A 21,881-nucleotide genomic window follows, 5' to 3' on the forward strand; every position below is an offset into this window, starting at 1 on the left:
CTCAAAATCACACCCAATCAATCTAAGAGAGATTATCGAAGATAACCTTTGGCACGAATATCAGCAGCATGCTCAGAAAACAGCAAAAGATGACTGCCAGTGCAACGAACGCAAAGGATGCATCCTGCTGAGAAGCAATCACCATGGCCACCGGAGCGGTTATCAGACAGAGTACCACGACATTGTAGATACTCATGCCGACGTATCGCGAGTCGTTGATTTGCTTCACCTTGATCGATCTGGTTTCGTAGGCGAGGAACAGACCAAACACCAGTATCAACCCCTTGAAGCCGTAAATCACACCTGCAAGAAGAAGTCGTCAAGAGACGGTTGCTGTTAAACGCGCTGACTATATAAGGATGTTGCAAGGGGCATGCTTAATCGTTTCCGCACAATGATTAATTTACCAACAGAAGAAAAAAAATCAGACCACTCACCCAACCAGACGGAATTGTTGTGACTTTCGCAGTGCTCCAGCTCAGGTCGAATCTTGACGTCATCGTTGCTGGACACGGGATCCTCGAGGGGAAATGTCTCCAGCCGTCGTTGCAGCGGGTCCTGAAGCTGCCAGGTCAGCAAAATTACCAGGTCAACCGCCAGCAGGCCAGAAACCATCGTGTACAGCTTCCACGGTTCGACCTTTTTCTGTGGAAATAGTCAGTTTTTTTTCAACGCGTACAAGCGAGTCATCAAACAATTCATCTTACTTTGGGGTCGGTTTTCGTTTTCGTCGTGAATCTGTGCACGCGCCACACCTTGCTGAACATTGCCCCGTACGCCAGCGTAAAACCCATCGACAATATCCACGTTCTGGCTTGGCATACCTGGTAAGAATGCAAGATGAATAAATTGTACGTTATTATGTTGTTTTCCCTGTTTTTATGTTTTTAGCGATTTGCAAAAAAAAAGACCAATTTCCGGACATTATCTATAGTTTTATCCTCTCGATTTTTAAGTTTTGGACCAATTTGGTGCAATACTCTAATTTTAACCGATTTCAATGCATTCCGATGCAATGGCGCACTACAGACAAGACAAGAAGAGTGCTAGACGTAATCTAACCTAAGGCACTCTCCAGGATCCCTTCGAAAGATTGGCTGCGCTAGGGTTTGATTAGATAGATTAGATTTGAAAATATGCACTCTGGAGAGAAACAAAGTTTGTAAGAAAAAACTTTTTTTGGATTTCAAAGGTAAATGTTTTTCTTCAAAAACATGAAATAACATTTAGAATTTACAGTTAGTCGATAGGTATATAATTCGATGGATCACAACAACAGCTTTGTATGATTTTTTGAACTGTTGCGAATATCGATAAGGCTGGTACAAATTTTATATAAAGTTTTTTTCTCCCAAAAAAAATTTTTTTTTCAAAAAACTTCAAAATTTCAATGCGAATTTAAGTGCAATCAGCTAAAATCAATTTAAAATGCATTCCCCTGCGTTCAGGATCATTTTTAGCGTGTTTGGGTTGATTTCAAAATCTTTTGAATATTTGAAAATCGTCGATGTTTACTATCGCAAAAAGTTTTTTTTTCGCTAACATTTTTGATTTCGTCAAATCTTACTTTTTTTGAAAACTAATGATTGCAAATTAACTGTACTAGTGTAAAATGTATTTTAAAACACTTTTCCATTTAAATTAGAGATGGAAAAAATGAGCGAACCTTTCATATGAACCGACTCAAGCAAAAGAACGAATGAGTTCTTTCAAAGAATCGTGAAATCAAAGAGCGAGTTGAAGAACGAACCGAACGAGAGAGGATGAGCGTAAGCGAATTAACGGAAAGAACGAAAGAACGCCGTCGCTCACTTTTTCGTTCTTTCGATCTCGCTCTTTCTTTCTCGTTCGTTTCGTTTTATGCTCGCTCTTTCATTTTCATGGTGGTGTCGGTAGTGTGGAGAGAAGAGGGAAAACTAGGTTCTCTCCGGTCGCCTCATGTTTCAACATTATGGCGCGCTTTATGCTTGGTGCGCACACGACGCCAATTTCTCTCGTATATCTAACACACAGATGAATTCATCGATTTTGAATCAGCTGATTGTTGAACGATGTTGCATGATCTCGTTATGAAAATTTCGATACATTTCTCAGATGTTTTGTACATGAAGTTGTTACACACATTCGAACAAATTTGTATGCTAGTTTGCGCTTTTAATCAATGTCTAGGACCATTAAGTCATAACGCACATTACACAAATTTGGTACTCTTTTGTGGTAATTGTTCAATAGTTTTCATAAGGCAACTTTTTGCCTCTTGCTATTACATTAATAAAAGTTGTTCTTATTAAACAAAATACAGCATTTCTAGACTATTTTCTCAAATGCAGCAAAACACTACCTCAAATATGCCAGAAGAACACCAAATTTTATCTAATTGTTTCAGAATTGAAAAAATAATTTGCAAGCAATAATTTGATTGAAAATATGCATATCTCAAGAAAAATCAAGCTTGTTTACATCTCTATGAAAAAGAGTTCCATATTTGTGGATTTCAGAGATCAATGTTTTTGTTTAATTTACATAAAACGTTTAAATGTGAAAAGTTTGCAAATAAATGTAAAGCAAATCTATGATTTTCTATGTTTTTAGACGATCTCTAATCTGTTCCGAATAAGTGCAATGGCTGCATATGGTTTTTAATTACCAACCAAAAAAAAAAATCATACTAAGTGTATCCTGGACACTCCAATGGCATTAAAGAATTACCAGGAATGGTAATATGAAAAAAAAAATCAAAAAAATGTTCAACTTCACGTGTTTTTGCCATTCTTATTTCTGACTTTGAGCGAAATGAGCGAATGAGCCGTTTAAAAGAGCCGCTCATTTTAAAGACTGGTATGCAGATCGAAAGGAAAGGGGTCAAGACCCAAGTAACATTTTTTTCAGGAGTTCTACAAGAGCTATTCAAGATAGCTACAGCATAGCAGTTTGGACCGCGGTAGGATAAAACTCTCTTCAAGTACTCTTCCAAACTCCTGAAGAAGTTTTGAAGAGAATTTTATCCTACCGCGGTCCAAACTGCTATGCTGTAGCTATCTTGAAGAGCTCTAGTAGAACTCCTGGAAAAAATGTTACTAAGGGAAACAGCTTTACGAACAGCAGAACAAAGGAGAGGGAGCGATTTCTTGGGGCTTTTCTTTACCCTCTCTGACTTGCTTGCGCTGCCGCTGCTGCCCATTTGATTTTTTTCTTGACCGGTTCCTTCCGAAGTGCGTATACCGCTTAATGAGCGAACGAAAATGAGCGGCTCATAGAAATGAGCGATTTTGCCCACCACTAAAGTGCGGCGCGTCGTTTCGAGGCTGGTATGCCGCGTGTCTTTTTCGGGAATACGCGCAATATCGAATTGAGATTTCTGGTTTTTTTTCGATTTTTTATTTTTTGGATCAATATTGATGCAAACTGCAATACTTTTTATTTTAATATTTTTATCGATAAGGTTTTTTTATTAGCTAAAATTGCGTCATGAGCCATCTTGTGGGAAACATCGATACATCCGAACGCTGAAAAGCCTCAATGGAGCGTTCTTTTATTACGTAACGCAATTGTGTGGGAGGAGGGGGAGGGGGTATCGGAGGCCGTGTTACGCTCCATACAAAATTTTTAAAATTTGTATGGAAATTTTGTTACGAGGGAGGGGGTCTAAAAATCTGATTTTTTTGCGTTACGTAAAAAAAGACGCTCCCCAAGCCTTCTAGCCACCAGGTGGCGAAACCATATCAAGAGCCATCTGGTGGCAATATTCGACGCATTGCCTGTCGAAACCTAGTTCATTTACCGCAGTCCTCCGAAAATCTGGTGCAAAATCTGCGTGTGTCTGGCATATCCCATCTGTCAAAATGCATAACCGTTTGAACCGGATCAAACGGTTCGTTCGCCTCAATCGTGCCCGACCGGTTTGTTGCATATTCGCAAGAATTCGGGCAAAAATCTTGGGCCAAGAATTCGGACAAAACGCCCGCCAGGCGCCCCCCGTTTCCGTCTGGGTCCTAGCCACCAGGTGGCGAAACCATATCAAGAGCCATCTGGTGGCAGTATTCGACGCATTGCCTATCGAAACTGTCTGCAATGTGCAAAATTCAGAATGAATTTTTGTCATTTCACGCTGCAAAGTTTTGCCAAAGTTCAAACTTTTTTTTTTATGTTTGAATATTTTAATTAGTTTTAAAAATTCTCAAAGTCAAGAAGGACAACTTTAAAGACATTTGCAAAATATCAATTCAAAAAAGTCAAAGTAGTTATGTCACAGACATAACCGGAATGGCATAGGACTACTTTGAGTTTTCCATATCTTAATTTTGAAGAATTAGCTAGATTCTTTAAATAGATTTACAGAACTCAATCGGAATTCTGAAACGGAATTCAATTCGAATCGTTTATATATTCCGTTTTAAACAACCAATTCCGTGTACGTACCGTACCCGCAGAATTGCTAAATTTCTGCAGCTTTTGCAGAATTCTGCAGCCAGCAAAAGTGACTTTTATGCAGCGCATTTTCGTCATTTTCTGCAACTCTCTCTTTTGCAAGAGTTCTGCGAGAGAGCAAGAAAAGGGAAAACGATTTTTATATAAGAAGCTAACCAGAGAAAAAACTACCTACAGAAAAGTACGGGCACGGTTTTGCTGCTACTTCACGGAGAAAAAAGAGTTCCCAAAATCGTGAACAAGCGATCATGAAAATGGGAACCACGAACAAAGTGTTCAAATTTCATGGTACGTTTTCCAAAATCGTACCATGGGATTTGAACACTTTGTTCGAGGTTCCCATTTTCATGAACGCTTGTTCACGATTTTGGGAACTCTTTTTGCTCCGTGTTCTGCTTCTCTCTTTGCAAAAGTTTTGCCTGTGAGAAAAGTAACTTTTGATACATAAAAGTTCGGGAACGGTCTGCTGGGGATTCAGTGCAGAATTGCACAATTCTGCGGTACGGGAATACACCTAATGATTGCGCTCGAACTGTCCGAGTCCCTGTAAAATATGTTGGCTGAAATATCGGGCGGTCGTAATAAAAACCAGCTAGAAATTGCATAACAAAAAAGTAATGGAAGACGACGAAGATCAGATCACAGTAGACTACGAATAGGGGAGTCGGAGGTGTAATGGGACGACAGTCCAAAATAAAATTCATTCTATTGCAAACACTCAACTGAAGTAGTTCGGTCTCTGGCTAATCTCCCAAAAGGTTATGGGCCCAGGAAGATTCAAAAACTGAACACTTAGAAGAATTTTTGAGAAGCAGTTATTTTTTCAAGAAGTTTACGAAAAGTTTCCGGAGCAAGATGAGTCAAGCCGGAAGTTTCCCAGCCTTGGAACGGCTTGCTGGTCGCGAAAATTGGGCCGACTGGAAATTTGCGATGCAGACGTATCTAGAAGTCGAAGAATTTTGGACCGCTGTGAAGCCGGCAAAGAAGGCGGACGGAACATATGAAGCCGTAGATGCCGTCAAGGATCGCAAGGCAAGAGGCAAGATCATCTTGCACCTGGAACGTCACAATTTTTGTCACGTGAAGGACACGAAGACCGCCAAGGAAGCGTGGGAAGCGCTCGAAGCCGCGTTCGAGGACGCGGGGCTGACCCGACGGACCGGCCTGATCAGGAAGTTCGGTTCGACGCACTTGGAGGACTGTTCGTCCATGGAGGAATTCGTGAACACGGTGATGTCAACCGCGCACCAGCTGCGTGGTATCGGAATGGTTATTCCGGAGGAATTGGTCGGTGGACTGCTGTTGGCGGGACTGCCGGAATCGTACCGCCCGATGATCATGGCTCTGGAGAATTCTGGAACGGTGATTTCTGGAGATTCGATAAAAACGAAGTCGTCGCGAAGGGAAGCATGAAGCTGTGGACCACGGTTTCACCCGACGAGAAGCCGATTGAAGTCAACGACGTGCAGGTAATTCCGGACCTATCGACGAACCTACTCTCGGTAAGCCAAATCGTCAAGAGAGGGAGCACGGTTACGTTTGATAAGGGTGGAGTGAAGGTGATCAACGCAGCCGGGGCCATCGTTGCCACCGGAAGTATGGTCAAGGACATCTTCAGGCTGAACCAGGCCGTACCGAAGCCTCAAGCGCTCGCGGTGACTGCTGCGGAATCGTTGGAACTGTGGCACAAGCGGATGGGCCATCTCAACTTCGACGGCGTGAGACGTTTGAAGAATGGTCTAGTCTCCGGAGTTCACTACAACGAGTCTGCTGTCGAAAAGTGCAAGGTTTGCGCTATGGGTAAGCAGACACGTCTCCCGTTCAGCAAGGCTGGATCGCGCGCAAGCGACCTGTTGGAGTTGGTTCACTCCGACATCTGTGGACCGATGGAGGTTCAATCCCTCGGAGGTAGGCGGTACTACCTGAGCTTCATCGACGACAAGTCGCGGCGGATCGCTGTGTATTTTCTGAAGCAAAAGTCGGCGGACGAAGTCTACGACGCATTCGAGGATTTCCGCTGCAAGGCGGAGAGGCAGACTGGTAGGAAGTTGAAGATTCTTCGCACGGACAACGGTAAGGAGTTCACCAACAAGAAGTTGCAGGTCTTGCTCAGCTGCTTGGGAATACGCCATCAAACGACGGTGGACTACACGCCGGAGCAGAACGGGCTTGCTGAACGCGGGAACCGGACCATTGTCGAGCGTGCACGGTGCATGCTGTTTGACGCCAACCTACCAAAGACCTTCTGGGCGGAGGCAACGGGCACAGCGGTGTACCTGGCGAATCGATCTCCAACCAAAGGCCACGACAAGACACCGGAAGAGGTGTGGACTGGACGTAAACAAAATCTGGCACACATCCGTGTGTTCGGAACTCCAGTCATGGTGCACATCCCGAAACAGAAGCGGAAGAAGTGGGACGCCAAAGCCCACGAGTGTATTCTGACAGGTTTCGAGGAGGATATCAAGGCCTACCGCCTGTGGGATCCGATAGCGAAGAAGTTGATCAAGCGACGAGACGTAACTTTTCTCCGTGAAGGAGGAGTCCCGGCAAGCGCTCCTGTCTCTGCAAAGCAACCGATGGTGATTCGTCTGGATTTTGAAGAACCCATCCCGTGTGTGCAGGAAGAAGACAAGCCGCCGGTGCAGCTGGAAGAAGCTGAACCAGTCGTTGATGATGTCCCACAAGAGCCTGAAGTCACAGCTGAACTCGAAAACGACAACGCTGAAGTTGAAGTTGAAGTAGAGGACGCCGAGCCCGTGGCAGGTCCCAGCTGTGACGTGACACCTATTGCGCTCCCCTCGCGACCATTACATCCGCCTGGGTCACCGGCGTTGTTGCGCAGCGGTCGGGAGCGCAGTCTTCCAGGCAAGTTCAAAGATTTTATTCTGTCGAGCAAAGGCCTGTCCCTTCCATCATTCACAGCCAACTCTGGATATGACGAGATCGTTTCGGACTCGGAAACAAGTGGAGACGAGAACTCGGACGATACACTAGTTGGACTTGCAACCAGACGTCAGCCCACGAAGGGTCGAGATCCCGTTACACCGGCAGAGGCGATGAAACGTGGCGATGCGAAGCTATGGAAGGACGCGATGGACGATGAGTACCGATCACTCATGGAGAACGGTACGTGGGAGCTGGTCCAGCTGCCCCCGGATCGCAAGGCGATCGGATGTAAATGGCTGTTCAAGACCAAGGAGGACGAGAAGGGTAACATCGTGCGGTACAAGGCCAGACTCGTGGCACAGGGCTTCACCCAGAAGTTTGGCGTGGACTTCGACGAAGTTTTCGCACATGTGGCCAGACAAGAAACGTTCCGGATCCTGCTGACGATCGCTAGCCGTCGGAAGATGGTGGCAAAGCACGTGGACGTCAAGACAGCATACCTTCATGGCAAGTTGGAGGAGACCATCTACATGAAGCAGCCTGCAGGATACACAACCGGAGACGTCAACACTGTGTGTCGTTTGAAGAAGAGTCTGTACGGGCTCAAACAATCCGCTCGAGTGTGGAACCACAAGATCGACACAGTTTTCAAGCAACTGGGATTCAGCCAGGCGAAGGCTGATCCGTGCCTCTACGTTCGGAAGACCGGAAGGTCGACAGCGTACATCATCATCTACGTGGACGATATGGTGATCGCTGCCGAGACTGAGGAGGAGTTTGAAGCGATATTCAACGGCCTGCAACAGCACTTCACCGTTACGAACCTCGGAGATCTGAAGCATTTCCTAGGAATGGAAGTTGAGCGAGCGGCCGATGGATTCAAGTTGAACCAGCAGAAGTACATCAACAAGATGGCAAGTCGATTCGGTCTGGAGGATGCCAAGAAATCGAAGATTCCCTTGGATCCAGCCTACCTACAGCAGAAGGAGGAGAACGATCAGCTACCCAACAACACCGATTATTTGAGCTTGATCGGAGGTCTGCTGTACGTAGCTGTTCACACCCGACCGGACATTGCCGTTAGCACATCGATTCTTGCTCAGAAGTCGAGTCGTCCGACGCAGCTGGATTGGCAAGAGGCAAAGCGAGTGCTACGCTACCTGATGGGGACGAGCGATCACAAACTGCACTTGGGATCTACCCGTGCAGGACTGGAGATGTACGTGGATGCGGACTGGGCAGGCGACCACCGGGACCGGAAATCTAACTCTGGTTATCTGGTGCGTTTTGGCGGAGGACTCGTCAGCTGGGGCTCCCGGAAGCAGAGCTGTGTAGCGCTGTCATCAACAGAAGCTGAACTGGTGGCGCTGACTGAAGGATGCAAGGAGCTGATCTGGATACAGATGCTGCTGGGTGAGTTCGGGATCAAGATCAACCGTGCTGTGCCGATCTACGAGGACAATCAAAGCTGCATCAAGCTCGTGGATGGCAACAAGATCGAGAAGCGGACGAAGCACATCGAAACCCGATACTTCTACGTTCGCGACCTGAAGGAGAAGAAGATGATCGATCTGCAGTACTGTCCGACTGAGAAGATGTTGGCAGACATTCTTACGAAGCCGTTGCAGAACCTGCGGATCAAGATGCTGCGTGAAGAAATCGGTCTACTACCGGATCACGTCGAGGAGGAGTAATGGAAGACGACGAAGATCAGATCACAGTAGACTACGAATAGGGGAGTCGGAGGTGTAATGGGACGACAGTCCAAAATAAAATTCATTCTATTGCAAACACTCAACTGAAGTAGTTCGGTCTCTGGCTAATCTCCCAAAAAAAGAAACTTTTGCCGGGTGGTACAAAGGACAGGGAGTGAGGGCAACTCCGAGGAGTTTGAGTCCTCACCCCCTCGCTGCTTGTTTGAAAACCACGGCTTAGCCTGCGAGATGCAACAGGTAGTAGGCGAGAAGGCAGTAGGCGCGCGCTTTTCTGTTGTTGCAGACTCGTTCCGGGTGGGACGTGGGACGGGGAGTGATGGCAACTCCGAAGAGTTGGGCTGTCCTCACCTCCTTCTTCAGAAGATTCAAACGTTCCGGCCATCTAGAAGCTGGCTTACGAGAAGGAAATGTCCGCTACTTTTGTTGCTCTGGTCCTTTCCTGCTGCTGCTGCTCTGGTCTCTCTGCTCTGTTGTTGCTGGTCTGGCCGGTCCGACGTCTGAGACGTGAATGATGGTCTGAGCAACTGGCGCGCACTCTTTGATATATTTTTTCGGCCCGTTAATTCCCTTCCTTTTCGCGACCGACACCGGTCGCGGTGCTTGGGTGATTAGGTATTTTACATTCCTGTCCGTGTTTGGGAAGCGCTAATTTTGCTCTACATTTTGAAAACATTTTAAAATATGTTTTAAGCAAGTTTTAGTTATTGTTTTCCGTGCTCAAGTTGAGTGGCTAACAAAAATTTTAGCGGCTATGATTTGCCGATTAGTGTGCACGATAAAAGGAAGATGCATGAGCCGGAAAAGCATGGCCATTGGTTAGCATTTATTGCTAGAAATTGGATGTTCAATGACTTAAATTGGAAATTGTCGTTCGGTATAACCGGGAGGCACAGAAAATTAAATTGTGTGCAATTTCGCTTCTCACATCTCAAAATAGTACATTTAGGGGAAATCGGGGCATGCTAGGGAGAATTTACTTTTGTTCACCATTTTGACAGCTACGACTAAATTGCGATAATTGAAAACGGTTCTTTCATTCCAGATGACCTTATAATGTTGAACCGGTTTATTCGAGCGAAAAATTAATTGAGCAACGCCTACGCAAATGGCCAACGAACCACACACGACAGATACACACACATACAGAGAACGTTTTCACCTGGAGGCACTCGCATAGAGCGGACAGACAGATTTCGGTTGAGTAGCTCTTCATTTAACATACTGACACAAGGTGTCAGCCGGGCCGGCTACAGGCCATCGTCCCAAACAGAACGAGTTGCTGGTGTCGACACATACTGTATAGAACTTTTTGCGAAATAATCTAGCCATAGATCAATAGTTAAGACAGAGTATGGAAATAATGGTAAATTTCTACCTAAAAATATTCACTTAAGAACTACCGTCAGTGGGGGTGACTATGGGTCAAAAAACGAAACACCTCTCGAAATTTCTTAATAACAAAAACAATTTAAATAACATCGAAAATCTTTTAACGTAGATTTGTTCTTAGATAGTTTACTAACATTTTCCCAAAATATGGTCGATTTTGATGAACACTACCTTAAATGCCAATTGTTTGAAAATTGACCCAATCTCACCCCCTTAGAGGGGGTGACATGGGGTCAAATGAAACTAAAATGATGCTGAAATACAAAGATATGGTAAAAACAAGTCATCCAACAGCGTTTCTTGTTCGAGGGAATCGTATTGACACGCTACAATGTTTGAAGTGGAGATTTTCAAATATTTGGGTAGTTTTCGAGCAATTCTAACAATAATATTAGAAAAATGATTTTTCGAGAGGTCATTTTTGGCCAAAAACGTACCCCAACTTTAGACATCTGCCAAAATAACAGGATATGTTCTAGGAACGATTTTTTTTCAGCGAAGTCATCTTAAGATGTCCCCTACACAACCCTTTTAACAGAATTCAGTTTCATTGAAAAGAATCTGAGAAATGGTAAAATCCGTAAAAAATCACTTTGACCCAATCTCACCCCCCAGACCCAATGTCACCCCCACTGACGGTACTTTGATTTTAGGGCACATGACACCAAAAGCCCTTTAATTTCTCATCTTTTATTGCAACTCGTTAGATTCCGATAGATAGACTGCCGTTCTACAGATAATTTTAGTTTGTCAGGTTCTGCTGATTCCGGTTTTTGGTCTGGAAGCAGGGATGCCATATGATTTTTTTAAATGTCTGTGAAAAAGTCTGTGTATGTCTGTGCCTTTGTCTAAAATTCAAATATATCAATTTACAGTCATAGAAATCCATCAAAAATTGTGTTTTTGGGCATTTGAAGACTAACGAAATAAGTTTCGATTGATATTCTTACAAAATAACAATTTAATGAAGGTTTTAAAAAGTCTGTGCACCTCAAAAAATGTCTGACACGAGCTCAAATGTCTGTGAAACACAGACAAATCTGTGTATCTGGCATCCCTGGGAAATAGCCTCTTTGGTGTATATTTTAAGAACACTTTTAAGAACAGAATCAGACCAACAAAATGTGTACATCCGTTTCCAAATTTATAAGCTTTGAGTGCTCTGAAAACTGCTGTCAATATTTAGACTGTAGTCCCAAATTGCCTCAGTTGACGGTACCAGAATTCTGAGGAAGATGGCAGAAAAAAAACATTCGAATTGAATTGTTAAGCCATGTAACAAAAGGTGTTTTAAAATGCAATGTACATCATATCATTATAGAGCAGTTCTCTACGAAATCGGTCTTTTTTGAGAATATTAATTTTTGTATTTTTTAATCTGACTGAAACTTTTTTGGTACCTTCGGTATGCCCAAATAAGCTATTTTGCATCATTAGTTTGTCCATATAATTTTCCATACAAATTTGGCAGCTGTCCATACAAAAACAATGCATGAAAATTAAAAAAATCTGTATCTTTTGAAGGATTTTTTTGATCGATTTGGTGTCTTCGGCAAAGTTGTAGGTATGGATATAAACAACACTGAAAAAAAATTATACACGGTAAAAATTTGTTTGGTGATTTTTTATTTAACTTTTTGTCACTAAAACTTGATTTGCAAAAAACACAATTTTTAATTTTGTTTTATATTTTGTTTTATATGTTTTAGAGGATATCAGATGCCAACTTTTTAGAAATTTCCAGGTTGTGCAAACAATCTTGGACCTAGTTATGAATTTTTGAATCAATACTGATTTTTTTCAAAAATTGAAATATTGGTCGCAAAATTTTTTAACTTCATTATATGTTGTAAAATCAAATTTGCAATCAAAAAGTACTTTAGTGAAATTTTGATAAAGTGCACCGTTTTCAAGTTAAGGCCAGTTTTAGGTGACTTTTTTGAAAATAGTCGTACTTTTTAATTTTTTTTTTAAATTAGTGCACATGTTTGCCCACTTTTGAAAACAATATTTTTGAAGAGCTGAGAAAATTCTCTTTATTTTGCTTTTTCGAACTTTGTTGATACGACCCTAACATTTCAAATATTCAATATTACGCCCTTTCAAAATGTTAGTCTTGGTTTAAAAATTTTGAAAATATTTTTTTCGAAAAGATCGGAATGTTTCATATTTTAACATTGTAAATCGGACCATTAGTTGCTGAGATATTGACATTAGAAAACGGTGGGTTGTTTGAGTGAGACTTAGAAAACATCAATTTTCCTGTTTTTAATCACTTGCATGGCAATATCTCAGCAACTAAGGGTCGTATCAACAAAGTTTAAAAAAGCAAAATATAGAGAATTTTTCTCAGCTTTTAAAAAATATTTTTTTCAAAAGTTGGCAATCATGTGCACCTATAGCATAGCATAGCATAGCATAGCATTACGGGTCTGCACCACGCTGTAGGGGGTGCCACAATGGTCAATTCAATATTCTTAGACAGTTTGGTTGTTGCCCGGTACAACCAAAAATCTCTGAGAACGTAAATTTCCACACTGTGCTCCAAGGCTACGCCCATACAGTCCCGTGGGGATTTGGGAGGGGATGTTTTTGTTGTTCACTAGTGGCAAAAGTGCAGGGAACCCATGCGACTTTTAAAAGTGAACGGAATATTTTTGGGAGGTTTGGAATGGGGGTTAGGGGAATTTCATCGGGCCGATGAAAATGGTTGAATTCGTAATGTTTTAAATGTATTGGAAGTTTGTATGTGTAAGTGTGAGTCTGTAGTGCATTATATAATAAGCATATAGTTTTGTAATAATAATAAATAATGAATATAATAAATAAAATAAATATAATCAAGATGATTCCAGGAAGCTGTAAAAAATGCAATGATTAAAATAGAAATAATGCTCCAGATGGTACCATTGCTGTTTATAAAAGTATCGTTAGTTTATGCATATTGATCATATGTGGTATGAGGATATGGTAGGATAATGAAAAAGAATAGGGAGAATATAGAGAATTTTCGTCGAATATAAAAACTTTTAAATAAAACATATAGTGAAAAGATAAATATTCATATAGACAGTAAATTTGAAAATTATTCCAGGAAGCTGTAAAAATATAGCAATAATTTAAAAAACAACTTCTCCAGATGGTTCCATTGCTGCTTTTATAAAGTATCATTAGTTTGTGCAATTTGTTAATATGATATGGGGAAATGGTATGATAAAAAATAAGGAATAGGACAAGGAATGATATAAAAATTAAATAAATCATATAGTGAATAGATAAAAACATATAAGCAGTAAATTTGAATATGGTTCCAGGCAGCTAAAATAACATAGCAAAATTTTAAAGTACAAATCAGGAGTTTTTTTTTTTTTTTTTTGAAAAGGTCCAATAAACCAAATTTTCAGTTTTTGCTTTTTGGGTGTTTTTTAATACCTCAAGGCGGTTTCAAAAACACCCAAAAAGCAAAAACTAAAATCTGGTTTATTGACCTTAAAAAAAAAAAAAAAAAAAAAAAGCTCCAGAAATGCTCCAGATGGACACCATGATTGGAACACAAATAAAGCACACAAGAACTCAAAAAAACTAACTTTCGAAAATTTAAAAAAAAAAAGGAACGGACGTACCTCTTTGGATACTAAACATTAACCTACAAGCATCACCCTCATCGTGGATCGCCCGGGCCGTAAACAGAAGAAGAATGATTTTCTCTCCGTGCATCCGAGAATCGATAATTCGATGAAAATATGCCGATCTGATACTGCAACGACCCTTCACGCACACGCCGAGCCAAAGCAAGCCAGCTTACCACGCCACTCACACAGCACGGCATGATGATGATGATGATGATCCTCTCTCAAAAAACCATCTTCACTCTCGACCTAAATGACGGCATCACCAAGCTCGAAGAAACCACCCTCTCTCGTCGATCATGCCCTGTCCTCTCCCGCTCACTAAGTCGCCACAACAAGCACCAACACTTTCTCGGCTCGTCTTGTCATCGGCAAACCAGTGCACACACAGACGCTGTCAGCCTGAGGCTCAAGCGGAGGACAACTGTCTAATCTGACCAATACAAACAAAGAACGAAAACCGAAACCGCGATGAACCTTTCTTCAGCAAAAACTGCACACCTTAGCAAAAAACCACAGTGTCACTACTTTTCATTTTTCTTCCGTTTTTCACCCTTCAAACACCCCACCGACCGACCCCACCCTCCCAAACCCTTCTCAATTGGCAATCATGTGCACCTATTTAAAAAAAAAAAAAAATGAAATACTGCGACTATTTTTAAAAAAGTTACCTAAAATGGCCTTAACTTGAAAACGGTGCACTTTATCAAAATTTCACTGAAGTACTTTTTGATTGCAAATTGGATTTAACATCGAAAAATTTAGTTGAAAAAGTTTTGTGACCAATATTTCGATATATTCCAATATATTCAGTACAGTCATCCCACTTATTCGGAACATCCTCAAATTCGGAACACTTTTGTGATAATTTGTCAATAGCATACCAAATGCAGCTTTTCTATCGACCCTACTAATTTTAGGACCTTTATTTGGACATTCTCTTGCTATTTCACTAGTAAAAGTAGTACTTCCTGATCAAAAAACTTCAGTTCAAGATTATTTTATCCTGAGCAGCAAAACACTCCCTCCAAATTGCCTGTTCCGTAATTGTGGTTTGTTATTGTGGGGAGGGCCTCGTGGTGCGGTGGTTAGCGGCTTCGGCTGCCGATCCCTAAGTTGCCAGGGGTGCGGGTTCGATTCCCGCCTTATCCTCCTGGCCTTCTATCGGATGGGAAAGTAAAACGTCGGTCCATTTGCCTAAAAGAGGTTTTAGGTGACTCACACCACATAACCTTCGGACGCATAGAAATGAGCAGAAACTTGCAACATAGCCCACAAAAGACCCGGGGGTCGTTAAAGTGGATTGCTTTGCTTTTTTTTTACAATTGTGGAACACATGAATTTAACTGATATTTTCACAAAAATGTTATTAGACCATGTGTAAAACATCACTAAGCTTGAGTGTGTGAAGTCATTATTTTGTTACAAGTGTGTACTCCTGGAGAGATTCAAAGTTTGTTTACATCCGTAAGAAAAAAAGTGTTCCTAATTTGTGGATTTCAAAGGTCAATGTTTTTCTTTGAAAATTTGATATAAAAATTTACAGTTGGTCAATACATCAATCGAAAGATCCCAAGAAAAGCTTTCACATGAAGGTAAAAGCTAATCATTATGCTCAATTATCGATTTGCTATGATTTTTTGAACATTGGCCGATCTGTAAACTGTTCCAAATATGTGGGATGACTGTATTGATTCAAAAATTCATAACTCGGTCAAAGATTTTTTGCGCAACCTGGAAATTTCTGAAAAGTTGGCGTTTGATGTCCTCTAAAACAAATCAAAAAATGAAAAAAAATATAGTGTCTTTTTGCAAATCAAGTTTTAGTGACAAAAAGTTAAATAAAAAATCACCAATATTTTTTTTTCTTAATTCAATTTGGCCCAAAATGCACATACGACAAGTTATCACGACGACGACGATTTGCTCAGAATCTTATACTTAGTCGATATGTATACGTGAAGGTGGGTCTATAAGGGGGAACTAAGAGGTTCATTTTTCGAGTGATTTTACAGCCTTTCCTCAGTAAGGTGAGGTTGCAAAAGCCGTTCCAAAGTTTAAATATTATTACAAATTCGGATAAGAAATCGAATTTTCTACAAGAAGTGACTATGGAAAACTAATTTTTAGTCGAATTTTCCATTTGCTACATCGATTACTCCGTGACTTTGCAACGGAGTGAGAAGCAGCAAAATTTGGACCCTTTTTGGTTTCTTACAATTTAATAATGTGCCGTTGTTGATGTCAACAGAGTAGTTCACTTGTGCTGTGTTGTGATTAAAACAATAAATTTTGAGTGTTAAAGTGCGAGTTGTGGGTGCAAAATTTGTCTATGTGTGAACGAAGTTGCCGTCAACTCAGATGAGTATAAGTTTTGAAACGAACGTTATTAGTTTAAAAAATATAATCGATTTTATTTTCATCGGCTACAACGGTTTGCTATCCAATTCGGTGGCAGCTGCTGTTAGCTTCTTTCGTGTCTTTTGTACTCTGCTCTTGTATTGTTTGTCTGGCTCGGCCGAGCGCGCGAAATGAACGTGTGTGGCAAGTGCGAGCAAAAAATTTGTTTTGAGGATGCCGTACCTTGTTCGGGGAAGTGTGGGGCCTTTTTTCACCGTTCCTGCACTACTCTGACCAAAGCGACGGCGAAGGTGATTAATGAACAGCAAAATGTGCAGTTCAAGTGTGACCTATGTCTTGATAGTGGAATTGATGCTGAGATCGCAGTGCTTCTCGCTGATGTCAAAGAGATAAAAGAAGAGTTGGAGAAATATTCTGACGTCTTCGATTCTATCTCTGGCATCAATGAAAGAATTGCTACTCAAATCGACGAAACTATCAAGAAAGGGATAGAAGATGTCATGAGTACGTGGGTTGAAACGTTTCAGAATAAAATGAAAACAGTTGTTGAAAACAGTGTGGCGAGTCAAATTGAAAAATTAAAAACATTGAACTGTGAGAAAAATAATAAAGTAAAAAAAGTAAATGTTACAAGAAAAAGAGGAATTCATTCAGAATCAGATGGGCTCCCGGGTAGTAAAAAACGCGCCCTTGACTCTGAGCCAATGGTGGTTGACGATGAAGAAAATGATAATGTTTTTGAATCACTTACTTTTGCGGATATTTTGAAAGGAAATCTAGAAACTAAAAACAGCTCTAAAGAAAAAAAGCTAGCAATTCGTCGACCAGTAATTGTGATTAAACCAAATGAGAATAACCAAAGTAACGAACAAACCAGGACTTTTTTGAAATCAAACCTTGACCCCAAATTGCATAAGATTAATAATTTTAAAAATGGTAGAGACGGCTCAATTATTGCTCAGTGTGCCCCAGGACAAAACCTTTCTAAAGTGAAAAGTGACATTGAAAACAAAATTGGACAAAATTATACTGCATTTGTCTCGAATGGACTTCCAAAATTGAAAATTGTAGGTATGAGTGAAAAGTATGCTCCTGAAGATTTTATTGATTTATTGACCACTCAAAATGACGAAATTTTTATTGAACATGTTAAAGTTGTTTCTTCTTACGAAAATCCTCGCATAAAATACAATAAATTCAGTGTTATAGTTGAAGTTAACAATGATACTTTTGACGCATTAATAGAAGCCGGAAAGGTTAATATAGGGTTTGATAGATGTTCAGTGTTTGAGGCAATCAAAGTTCTGAGATGCTTTAAATGTGGAGAATTTGGACACATGAGCACTACATGTACAAAAACGAAACGTGTTCGAAGTGTAGCGAGTCCCATAAAACCTCTGAGTGTACTTCAACAGTAATGAAATGTGTTAACTGTTTAAAAAGAACAAAGAGCAAAAGATGAATCTTGACGTGAATCATGCAGCATTTAGCTCCAAATGTCCAGTTTTTCGACACTTACTGGCAATTAAAAAGATCGAATGTATGAAAATGAATAGCAATCAAATACTGGGGAAAGTAAATGCTACAGAAATAATCTATTTGAATGTTGCAGGGCTGACCACAAACTACGTAGCATTACGACAGTTAGTGGAAAGTTCGCATCCTCTTTTAGTATTACTTTCTGAAACGCACATTACTCAACCAGAAGCATTTGATCAATATTCTATTCCAGGTTATAAAGTTGTTTTTTGTTTGTCACACTCTAGGCACACTGGAGGAGTTGCTATTTATTTTAAAGAGTCTATTCAAATTAAAGTTTGTTTGAACGATTTTTTGGAAAATAACTGGTTTTTGGGAATTACTGTTGAAAAAGGCATGAAGACGGGTAAATATGGAGTTTTGTATCACTCGCCAAGCTCTAGTGATCAGCGGTTCATCCAAATTTTAGAAAATTGGCTAGAAAATTTCATAGATATGAGTATATTAAACTTAATAACTAGCGATTTCAACATTAATTGGCTTGATGAACATAATTCTGCACATCTTAAAAGTCTTACAGACTATTTAGGTCTAACACAAAAAGTAACTGATTTCACAAGAATTTCTAAGAACAGTAGAACGTTAATTGACTGTGTTTTCTCTAACATCGATAATGTTAAAGCTGTCACTGAAAGTGATTGGAAAATAACAGACCACGAAACATTGGTTATTACAATTTCTAATTTTAATTTGGAATCTTCGAATGATCGGATCAAAATTAAGTCTTGGAAAAAATATACACCTTCAGTTTTCTGTGATCTTTTAGAGAGACAAGTAAATTTTAGAACTTTAACAGGAGAACTCAACTTAAAAACACAAATTTTGACAAATACCTTGAAAAATTGTACAAATGAATTAGTAACTACGGAGTACAAAAATATGAAAGATTCAAACGGTTGGTATAATGGCGAACTTTTAAGATTGAAACAGAAACGAGATCAACTTTACAAGAAATTTTGCCAAACGAATAATCCTAGACATTGGAATGAATACAAAATTGCAAGAAACAAATATACCAGAAGTTTAAAAACAACCAGAAGTACTGATATTCAAAGAAAGATTGAACAAAACAAAAATAATAGTAAAGAATTATGGAAAATATTGAAAAAAATAATGAAATCAAAAGATAGCCTTCCAAGAACCATTCTTTTGGAGCTATTGAAGAATGTTCCGATGATGCTATTGCTAGTAAATTTAATAATTATTTTATTGACAGTGTTGTTAAAATTAATGAAAGTATAGATAGAACAGAAGAACCTGTTGAAATCAGAAATTTGTTAAATAGAAACTGTAAACTAGAAGTTTTCAATCCTATAACGTATGTTCAACTTAAAAAGATTTGTTTTGATTTAGGAAACTCATCAGGGATTGATAATGTAAATTCAAAAATTTTGAGAGATTGTTTTCATGTCATTGGTCACACTTTGCTTGAAATTATAAATGAATCCCTTTTGTCGGGTCAAGTTCCAACAGTCTGGAAAGAATCTTTAGTTGTTCCGATTCAGAAAGTCGTTGGTACAAAAATGCTGAGGAGTTTCGCCCTATCAATATGCTTCATACGCTGGAGAAAATTTTAGAACTTGTCGTGAAATCTCAGTTACTTGAATACTTGAAAGAAAATAAATTATTAATCCCAGAACAGTCCGGATACCGAGAAGGTCATTCTTGTGAAACTGCATTGAATTTAGTTTTAGCAAAATGGAAAGAATTTTTCGAAAACAGAACTTCTACTTTGGCAGTATTTTTAGATTTAAAACGTGCATTTGAAACTATATCCAGGCCATTATTATTACAGACACTCCAGCATTTTGGTGTCGAGGGTTCAGTTTTCAATTGGTTTGATAACTATTTGAATTTTAGAACTCAGCGGACGATTTTTAATGAAACTATTTCAGAATCCAGAGAAAACAACCTCGGTGTTCCTCAGGGAAGTGTATTAGGGCCCATATTGTTCATAATGTACATTAACGACATGAAATTAATTTTGAAACACTGTGATATCAATCTTTTTGCGGATGACACTGTTATTTTTGTTGCTGCTAAAAATCCAACTGACGCTATATTGTACTTGAATGAAGACTTAGATGCACTTTCGAAATGGCTAAAATTTAAACAGTTGAAATTGAATATAAATAAAACTAAATACATGATTATTTCACCGCGACATCAAAACCTAGAGAATGTGCAAATTTTAATTGATGGAGAACAAGTTGACCGGGTTAATTCAATAAAATATTTAGGGGTTATCATTGATGAAAACTTGAAATTTAACATACATATTGAAAACACAATTAAAAAGATAGCAAAAAAGTATGGAATTATGTGTCGTCTAAGAAATGAACTTAACCTTCAGAGTAAGATTCAGCTTTACAAATCTATAATCTCACCACACCTAGACTTTTGTTCATCGATATTATTTTTGGCAAATGAAACACAAGTATCTAGGCTTCAACGATTGCAAAATAAAATAATGCGATTAATTTTAAAATGTAACAGATTCACTTCACATTTGTTCATGCTAGATGCCCTGCAATGGCTGTCTGTGAAGCAAAGAATAATTTTTCTACTATGATTTTTGTGTATAAGCTTATAAATGGTTTGCTGCCTAGATATTTGTGTGATCGAATTTTAAGAGGTAGTGATATTCACAATCATTTTACAAGAAGTGCAGGTGAGCCTCGCACTCCAAATTTTATTTGGGGCTGCTCAAAATTCCTTGTTCTATAAAGGTGTAAATATTTTCAATTCGTTGCCCCGACAGATTAAACAATCAACGACAATAGCAGAGTTCAAAAGACGGTGTTGCTCGCACATTAAATTAGTATTTTAAGTTTGACTTCATATAATTATATATTGACGGAATTCTAAACGAATGCACAAGTTAATTGCTCTGTATGACCACATGATGATGATGGATTTTTTTTGAAATGTTGTTTAAATTAGAGTTTTAAAAAAAAATGAGAAGTCTACAAAGGTTTGAGAATCGCGCGCGATATGCAAATATAATGTGCCTCTTAAGTTGACGATGATGAAAGTAAATGTTTTTTATTTTTACTATGTATGATATAAATTGGTAGTTGCTCTGAAGACAGGAGAGCTCGGAAGGCTATAGGAAAGCTAGTTTAGTAGGTTTTGGCGGTCGAAAGATAGGGTGTCGAAAAGTACAAGTCTTCAGGCAAAACTCGTTACGTACACTCTGTCAGGTAAAACAGTAGGGTGCGATTTCGGGCAATGTCGCTGTAAGCTTGTCACTTAGTAGCAACCCAGTTCAGATAGATACAAGTAAAACTATATGTGTTCCGAACAGTAGTTAGTACCAAATGCGATTCCTTGAAGCTGATACAGTTACAGGCCTATCAACTAGTAATCTACGAAAGTAAACTGTAATGACAGAGTTAATTGAAAGGCTTATTTATATTTGCTTTGAAAATCAGCTCGTTTTTCTTCATAACTGATTTTAATGTTGACCCATATTATCAAAACGATAACTCGTCCAGCTCAAACCTTTGTAGGGGTAAGAGGTGGGACCATCATCATCATCATCAATAATTAATTTGTATTTACTAATCCAGCTGCGATTGGTGATTAAAAAAAGTAAATCTTTCCCAGTTCCTGAAGGGAACACCCTTGAAGAGTATCGGGGCCGGCATTTACAAAGCGGATTCAGTTAGGGACCTACATAGGGAAATGAAATGTTCTGAAAGAAATTTCAAACACCCAAAGTCATTCAAATTGGTTTTTCTTTGGTGCTGGCACTTTTCTTGTACCGAACAAACACAAACATTACAAAAACTACCAGATTATTATGAACCACAGTTTTACAATACTTGTGATTGTTATAAGTCTCGTTTTTTTGCCAAAAATATTTTAAATTGATTCCAACCTTATTCTTGCATGATCTTGTTGCTCGATTGGAACCCCGATTTGACAG

At 39.6% G+C, this 21,881-nt stretch overlaps 1 protein-coding gene across 1 annotated transcript in view; it reads right to left on the minus strand.

Annotated features, from left to right (window-relative positions):
* LOC6046465 (gamma-aminobutyric acid type B receptor subunit 1) overlaps nt 1–21,881 on the minus strand; it is a 203,096-nt gene that overhangs the window by 5,993 nt on the left and 175,222 nt on the right. The window contains exons 12-14 of the mRNA XM_038258438.1: nt 708–824; nt 438–645; nt 47–303 (exon numbers count right to left, since the gene is read on the minus strand). Coding sequence (XP_038114366.1) covers nt 47–303; nt 438–645; nt 708–824 — 582 coding nt within the window. The remainder of the gene's footprint in view (nt 1–46; nt 304–437; nt 646–707; nt 825–21,881) is intronic.

This window comes from Culex quinquefasciatus, chromosome 2 (assembly GCF_015732765.1).
Source record: "Culex quinquefasciatus strain JHB chromosome 2, VPISU_Cqui_1.0_pri_paternal, whole genome shotgun sequence".
In the NCBI taxonomy this organism is placed as follows: domain Eukaryota; kingdom Metazoa; phylum Arthropoda; class Insecta; order Diptera; family Culicidae; genus Culex; species Culex quinquefasciatus.